This window comes from Stegastes partitus, unplaced genomic scaffold (assembly GCF_000690725.1).
Source record: "Stegastes partitus isolate 25-593 unplaced genomic scaffold, Stegastes_partitus-1.0.2 Scaffold33, whole genome shotgun sequence".
Lineage (NCBI taxonomy): Eukaryota > Metazoa > Chordata > Actinopteri > Pomacentridae > Stegastes > Stegastes partitus.
In genome coordinates, this window is record NW_007577764.1 from 777,306 (window position 1) to 785,887 (window position 8,582).

The 8,582-nt window shown below is 39.0% G+C and overlaps 2 protein-coding genes across 4 annotated transcripts; both read left to right on the forward strand.

Annotated features, from left to right (window-relative positions):
- Positions 1-229: 229 nt before the first annotated feature.
- LOC103371137 (granzyme E-like) lies at positions 230-4,956 on the forward strand. Of its 3 annotated transcripts, none has more exons than XR_520929.1 (6): positions 230-351; positions 531-690; positions 900-1,035; positions 1,257-1,484; positions 1,582-1,929; positions 4,594-4,956. XR_520929.1 is itself a non-coding variant. In XM_008300371.1 (5 exons), exons 1-5 carry the CDS (start codon positions 294-296, stop codon positions 1,756-1,758), a joined length of 759 nt encoding a protein of 252 aa, XP_008298593.1. In that variant the 5' UTR covers positions 230-293; the 3' UTR covers positions 1,759-2,291. The 3 variants fall into 3 exon arrangements, 1 of the variants encoding a protein (XP_008298593.1); XR_520930.1 differs by having other exon boundaries at positions 1,582-1,841; positions 4,468-4,956; XM_008300371.1 differs by lacking the exon at positions 4,594-4,956 and having other exon boundaries at positions 1,582-2,291.
- LOC103371334 (granzyme E-like) lies at positions 2,690-4,955 on the forward strand. Its single transcript, XM_008300629.1, has 4 exons — positions 2,690-2,706; positions 3,526-3,661; positions 3,883-4,110; positions 4,208-4,955. Exons 1-4 carry the CDS (start codon positions 2,690-2,692, stop codon positions 4,382-4,384), a joined length of 558 nt encoding a protein of 185 aa, XP_008298851.1. The 3' UTR covers positions 4,385-4,955.
- Positions 4,957-8,582: the final 3,626 nt, after the last annotated feature.

Below are 8,582 nucleotides of genomic sequence, written 5' to 3' on the forward strand. Positions count from 1 at the left end.
ATGGCTTCTCATTCATACCACAATGTTAAACTACTTATGTCTAGTTATTCACTTAACTACACTATATACTATATTATTGTATGAAAATGTTATTTTTGTCCTATAAGGATTTGATCAGTCTATGGACATAAAGTTACCCTCCCTGTGATTGGGTTTCAAAGCCACATGATTTGCATATGCAAACTACACAAACACTTCCTTCTGATTCAAGTACAAGGAAGTATTTAAAGTGTGAAGCTGTCAGTGATGCGAGCCACCGTTCTTCAGTAGCTCTGCTGGACTCTGATCTCACCATGTTCATCAACTGTAAGCTGTCAGTGCTGATGCTTGTGCTGATTCTTGGTGGTCAAGGTAAGCTAAGAAGCATTTTACAGGGTGTATATATACACTTTCTAATCCAGGTCATAGTAGAAGATACTTTACACAACTGTACATGTATGAGATACTGCATTTGTCATATGGAGATGTATACATGTTTGTATGTATGTATGTATATATATATACATGTATTTCTTTTTTTTTTTTGACAGTATATGCAGGAAAAATCTTTGGTGGCAATGAAGTTGTGCCACACAGCCGGCCATACATGGTGCTGTTGAGGAAAGTAATGTCAGATGGTAGTATAGGCCACTGTGGAGGATTTCTTCTGAGTGAGGACTTTGTGATGACTGCAGCCCACTGCCAAGCCAAGTTAGTTTAACATTTTATGTTTTACCTACAGACAAGGATGTTACCAAATATTCTGGGTCCCCTAATAGACGTTCTCATTCCAACTGCACCCTGGGGTCATTCATTGGAACTTTAATTTAAAATTCATGAAAAAAAGAGTTTTTTTGGCAACTATGCTACAGACATTTAGTCTTCTAATACTTTTGTCGTATTTTTGCATTTAATTTCAGGTCTTACACAGTCTTACTGGGAGTTCACAATGTGAACAACAAGAATGAAAAAATACAGCAAATAGCTGTGGAACAAGCATTTCCACATAAAGATTACAATAATTCTTCATACATTAATGATGTAATGCTTCTTAAGGTAAGAACATACAGAGAAGATAATGACTGTTTTTCTGTTTCAACATTTTGTTTCTCATTGCAAATTATACATCAGATATCTTCATCTATAGTAGGCCTGAAATACTGCATCTGTTACAACTAAACATGAAATGCTTTAGACAAGAGGTACATGTGTGTGGAAGAAGTGCTTCTTTCAGATTTGTATTTGTGGTATTATTATATTCTTCTTTCTTCCTCAAGATGAGCTCCAAGGCTACTTTCAATGACAACGTGAAGACCATCACTCTTGCATCTGGTGATCAGGGTGCCCTTCCAAAATCATGCAGAATCTCTGGCTGGGGACGAAAAGACAGGAACATTGATAACATGTCTTCCAAACTCAGGGAAGTCGGTGTGACACTGATTAACGATGAGAAATGTACGAAGGGAAACATGTACTGCTCTGAGGGAGAGAACGGACCAGGGGAGGTATGTGCATTTTTGAAGTGTAACACGTGCAACCAAACTTTGGTCAATAATGATGATTGTTTTACTGTTTACTTAAACCACATACTGTGAATTTCAGGGAGACTCTGGTGGTCCTCTGGTCTGCGAAGACAATAAGGCCTATGGGGTGATATCCGCCACCTTCAGACCATCTAATGGTGGCCCTGATGTGTATAGGTACGCCAAGATTCCTGACTACAGACGCTGGATTGGTTCAACTACTAGAAATGCTCTGATGAAGGTCAAACGCATGTGACACCTGGATTTTACTGTTTGCATTACAGAAGTAAAAACTGAGATGCTAATACCCACTTCTTCTATATTAATAAGACTGTGGACATAAGTCTTGCTTTAGACAGAATTAACCAAATCACACTTAACTGAAATAATACAAACACAATTTTTGTTTTCAGAAATTGAGGCAAAATTTGCTCTTTCTTGTGTGAATGTTTTCTCTACTGCTGCAGGGGTTACAACCTGGCAACTACTTTTTTGATTGTAAACTTCTAAATATTATAAATTTCTACAGTGAATCCACAAGCAGGTTCTTTGAGGCTGTGCTGTAACAAGTGTGGTTTAAAATCTGAAACATAAGTTGATTCATTGCTGTTTAAAAGCTGCAACACCCGCCGATATGAGATACTGTATGCCATTCTGCTGAAACATAAACTCCAATAAAGAGAATATTGCTTTGTGCATTTTTTTAGGAGACATCTGATACAAACACAGAATCCTCTACGTTTGTTTTGCACCATATCGTCAAAGAATAAACTGTGTGTATTCTCTCAGCAAGCGTGTACACTTCTCTTCTAGGCCATGACTTAAGGCAACAACAAGACAACACTGCCTCCTTGTGAGGAATGTGAACTGATGCATCAAGAAGAATTTGAGCCTTCAGTTTTATTTCTGAGCTTTAAATCTAATCAAGCTGATGGCTAGCGTGTGACATCACTTTTCAGTTACACAGGTGCATTTTGTTTCTATTTTCGACAGTGTTTAGGTATCAAATAAAGTGATCTTCATTTCTTACCACTGAGAAGTTAGCTGAGGTGATTGGAGCTCATTTCAAATGTCCTTTGACTGCTTTGAATATATTCCTAATATGAGGAAATGTGTTACAGTGCAGAGAATATATGACCTCATCCATGTTGCTGAAAGCTAATTTTACTCTAAAAAAAAAACATCATATGGACAAGTTGACATGGTAAAATAACATGTTTTTTGGAGAGGGCCTTAAAAAACACTTTCTAAGCTTGTCGAGATGCAGTTGAATGTTTCCAACATGGACTGTACACATATCTGCTTGCATAATCAGAGGCATGTGAAATCCCAAATATATAAGATCACATTAATTCTTTGCTTTCATTGGGCAGCAGTTTGACCCAAACTGACACAGAAACGATCGTCTGTACGTCACATACAAAGCCATATACTACGAACAAACCGGCTTCACATCCTAAACTGGCATCGTTACTTTTTCCAAATGTGGTGAAAGATAAGAGTAAAGGGCCTTCTTCAAATGGCACCACTTCTATTTTCTAAGAGCTGTGAGAAGTTTTGTGTTTGATCACCTTCCATATATCCGTATATTTACAGCTGCTTCAGATCTGCTGGTTATAATTTTAAATTACAAATTGCACTTGCTGGTCAGGATAGAAGCTATTGGGTTGATATAAGCCAAATATTTCCCAGGGAATCATATATGTCCTCTTGACCGTCCTTTAAGTGTGAGTTAAGAGCAATAGGGTCACAGTGGGACACTTTATGAGGCGCTGAGTGTCTTTCCAGTCTTCATGCTCAGCCTCATTTCATCACATCCATTGATGGTCGGCAATCCTCTTTTACTCCTTTATTCCAAACTCTAACCAATTCATCAACACCTTGCTTGCCTTTCAAATAGGCTCATCTGTGTAGAAAGTGAAAGAAATGGGATCCAAATCCTCCTGTGTGCATAAAGTCTAGGCNCTATGCTACAGATATTTAGTCTTCTAATATTTTGTCGTATTTTTGCATTTAATTTCAGGTCTTACACAGTCTTACTGGGAGTTCAAAATGTGAACAACACAAATGAAAAAATACAGCAAATAGCTGTGGAACAAGCATTTCCACATAAAGATTACAATCATTCTTCATACGTTAATGATGTAATGCTTCTTAAGGTAAGAACATACAGAGAAGATAATGACTGTTTTCCTGTTTCAACATTTTGTTTCTCATTGCAAATTATACATCAGATATCTTCATCTATAGTAGGCCTGAAATACTGCATCTGTTACAACTAAACATGAAATGCTTTAGACAAGAGGTACATGTGTGTGGAAGAAGTGCTTCTTTCAGATTTGTATTTGTGGTATTATTATATTCTTCTTTCTTCCTCAAGATGAGCTCCAGTGCTACTTTCAATGAGAATGTGAAGCCCATCACTCTTGCATCTGGTGATCAGGGCGCCCTTCCAAAATCATGCAGAGTCTTGGGCTGGGGACGAAAAGACAGGAACATCGACAACATGTCTTCCAAACTCAGAGAAATTGGTGTGACACTGATTAACGATGAGAAATGTACGAAGGGAAACATGTACTGCTCTGAGGGAGAGAACGGACCAGGGCAGGTATGTGCATTTTTGAAATGGAACACGTGCAAACAAACTTTGGTCAATAATGATGATTGTTTTACTGTTTACCTAAATCACATACTGTGAATTTCAGGGAGATGCTGGTTGCCCACTGGTCTGCGAAGACAATAAGGTCTATGGGGTGATATCCGCCACCTACAGACCATCTAGTGGTGGCCCTGATGTGTATAGGTACGCCAAGATTACTGAGGACAGACATTGGATCATTTCAACTATTAAAAATGCCCTGATGACGGTCAAATGCCTGTGACACCTGGATTTTACTGTTTGCATTACAGAAATAAAAACTGAGATGCTAATACCCACTTCTTCTATATTAATAAGACTGTGGACACAAGTCTTGCTTTAGACAGAATAAACCAAATCACACTTAACTCTGATGCTTAGAAATAATACAAACACAGTTTTTGTTTTCACAAATTGAGGCAAAATATGTGAATTTGATTTGGTTATTTTCAGTTTGCTCTTTCTTGTGCTATTGTTTTCTCTCCTGCTGCAGGGGTTACAACCTGGCAACTACTTTTTTGACTGTAAACTTCTACATATTATGAATTCTACAGTGAATCCACAAGCAGGTTCTTTGAGGCTGTGCTGTAACAAGTGTGGTTTAAAATCTGAAACATAAGTTGATTCATTGCTGTTTAAAAGCTGTAATACCTGCCAATATGAGATACTGTATGCCATTCTGCTGAAACATAAACTCCAATAAAGAGAATATTGCTTTGTGCATTTTTTTTTAGAAGACATCTGATACAAACACAGAATCCTCTACGTTTGTTTTGCACCATATCGTCAAAGAATAAACTGTGTGTATTCTCTCAGCAAGCNTAGAAAGTGAAAGAAATGGGATCCAAATCCTCCTGTGTGCATAAAGTCTAGGCTGTAAGCATTTGGACATTTTTTTTGTCATGTCTTTTCGCCCTCACAGTCATTTTGAAAAACGACAAAAGTCTCACTGTTAGATTGAGTAGATTGTGCAAGGTGCTGCCCTTTTAACACATAATGCAGGGGTTCAAAAGTGACTGAACACATGGATGCTAAGTGTGTTTTTGTTGTTTGTTTTTTTTTGCCAGTTTTGTCATTTCAGTGTTGGTTTGACCTCAGAGGAGTTTACCCGAGGATCTGAGTTGTAGGCCGAGGGGGACTCGTCTGACAATATTTGTATATTATGAAAAGAGGACAGTAATGAGAAAAAGAAAATGAACAGGACAGCTATTTATGGATGATTTCACCATTGATGGAAGCAAATCATTGACATTCATCCATTATCTATACACCGCTTAATCCTCACCAGGGTTGTGGGGGGGATGGAGCCTATCCCAGCTGACTTAGGGTGAAGGCAGGGGACACCCTGGACAGGTCACCAGTCTATCACAGGGCTACACTTAGACTTAAGGCAACAGCAAGACAACACTGCCTCCTTGTGAGGAATGTGAACTGATGCATCAAGAAGAATTTGAGCCTTCAGTTTTATTTCTGAGCTTTAAATCTAATCAAGCTGATGGCTAGCGTGTGACATCACTTTTCAGTTACACAGGTGCATTTTGTTTCTATTTTCGACAGTGTTTAGGTATCAAATAAAGTGATCTTCATTTCTTGCCACTGAGAAGTTAGCTGAGGTGATTGGAGCTCATTTCAAATGTCCTTTGACTGCTTTGAATATATTCCTAATATGAGGAAATGTGTTACAGTGCAGAGAATATATGACCTCATCCATGTTGCTGAAAGCTAATTTTACTCTAAAAAAAAAACATCATATGGACAAGTTGACATGGTAAAATAACATGTTTTTTGGAGAGGGCCTTAAAAAACACTTTCTAAGCTTGTCGAGATGCAGTTGAATGTTTCCAACATGGACTGTACACATATCTGCTTGCATAATCAGAGGCATGTGAAATCCCAAATATATAAGATCACATTAATTCTTTGCTTTCATTGGGCAGCAGTTTGACCCAAACTGACACAGAAACGATCGTCTGTACGTCACATACAAAGCCATATACTACGAACAAACCGGCTTCACATCCTAAACTGGCATCGTTACTTTTTCCAAATGTGGTGAAAGATAAGAGAAAAGGGCCTTCTTCAAATGGCACCACTTCTATTTTCTAAGAGCTGTGAGAAGTTTTGTGTTTGATCACCTTCCATATATTCGTATATTTACAACTGCTGCAGATCTGCTGGTTATAATTTTAAATTACAAATTGCACTTGCTGGTCAGGATAGAAGCTATCGGGTTGATATAAGCCACATATTTCCCAGGGAATCATATATGTCCTCTTGACCGTCCTTTAAGTGTGAGTTAAGAGCAATAGGGTCACAGTGGGACACTTTATGAGGCACTGAGTGTCTTTCCAGTCTTCATGCTCAGCCTCATTTCATCACATCCATTGATGGTCGGCAATCCTCTTTTACTCCTTTATTCCAAACTCTAACCAATTCATCAACACCTTGCTTGCCTTTCAAATAGGCTCATCTGTGTAGAAAGTGAAAGAAATGGGATCCAAATCCTCCTGTGTGCATAAAGTCTAGGCCGTAAGTATTTGGACATTTTTTTTGTCATGTTTTTTCGTCCTCACAGTCATTTTGGCTTCTTAATAACTGTGCAACAAATGTTGAATACTCTCCAGGATGTCGGTATATGTGTTACCTTGTCAGTGTTTAAAACCTCAGAGGATTCACCACGAGATGTAAACTCCGGATAGGCAATGTTCTATTAAGCACTAAACAGTGCGAACCAACTGCGCCACCCTGCGGCCCAATTCAGTGTTGGTTTGACCTCAGAGGAGTTTACCCAAGGATCTGAGTTGTAGGCCGACAATGCACTAAAACAACAACCAAGCTCTATCAATATTATGAAAAGAGGACAGTACTGAGAAAAAGAAAATGAACAGCACAGCTATTTATTGATGATTTTACCATTGATGGAAGCAACAGAATGAATGCAGGAGCAGCCTGTGTAGTAAATTCCTCAAAATGCATCAAAGGTCACTGGACATAAGGTCATTTTTCAGGAGGACAACATTTCCTCAACAATCAGCCAGCATTTCAGGAAGAAAGGGAGGAATAGCAAAGACTGAAAGACTCATTCATCTGACCTCAATCTACTTTTCTTGAATTACACTTGTGGAGGACCAGACGGAATTCATACCTGTCAGGAGTTGAGTTTCCAATGACTCCTAGAACTCAAAATGCTCTATGATGGAATGATTGAAACACATGCCACCTTGCCACAATATCAATTATGCATTTTGTTTTTTTCATACATTTGCTATAGGTCTTCTTGAAATATGACTAAATCTATTGGGTCAAAAATATACCAATAGCAACTTGAATTTGCTGAAAGAGAACCCGAAGAGAACCCATGCCGTACGGGGGGAACATGCAAACTCCATGCAGAAAGATCCCGGGTGTCCCCACTGGGACGCAAACCAGTGACCTTCTTGGTGGGAGGCAACGGTACTGACCACTGAGCCACCTTGCAGCCCCAAATCATTGACATCACAAGGAAAATCACTTTCAAAGCAGCTACAGATCCCATAATCATCTAACAGTTGTTTGCCATTGATTGCCATTCTTGTGAATGATTACAATTGCCTACAGCTGCTGAATCCTCTGAACTCATTTAAACGGGGCTCATTTGACACACTTTTTAGACTCTGCCACAAACGCTACAGTCTAAGTCTGCTGTAGGTTTAAGGGGCTGAAACAGATCTGAAAAAGCAAATCACTGATTTGAACAAGTCAGGAAAGTCAATTGGAGTAATTTCAAAGCAGCTGCAGATGTAATAATTATCTGTACAAACAACTGTTTGTTAGTGTAAAGTCTCACTGCCATAATGAAACAGAAAATGTAAACTGTTACCTGCTGCTGAGAGACAACTGGTCAGGAACGTCTAGAGTCAACCAAGAATCACCATAAAGCAGGTCTGCAATGAATTAGAAGTTACTGGAACACAGCTGTCAGGGTCTACATTCAAGTGTGTTTTACATCATCATGAGCTGATAGGCTGCTGTGCAAAAGGAAGCCCTTCCTCTAGAAGCAGCACCTTAAGGCTCGACTGAAGTTTGCTGCTAATCACATGAACAAAGAAAAGGCCGTCTGGAGAAAATGTTTGTGATCAGATGACACAAAAAGTCAGCTATTTGGCCACAATGACCAGAAATATGTCAAGTTACAGTGCAGTCAAAATGTATGACCTTGAGTTTGGCCTTGAAACAACATCCAAGGTCAAATGTAACATCACCAACAGAAAGCCCCAACGTGATGGCTTATCTCCACCAAATACCATGAATCTACCTTCCACCCATTTGGAGGTATATGGCGTTTTTTGAAAACGTGACCTTTGACCTTTAGCGGAGCGATCTTTGCACTGATTGATCCCAAAATCTAATCATTCCGAGGAGAGGCCACTCCTAGCTCACCAGTAAAATATCAACTTATTAGA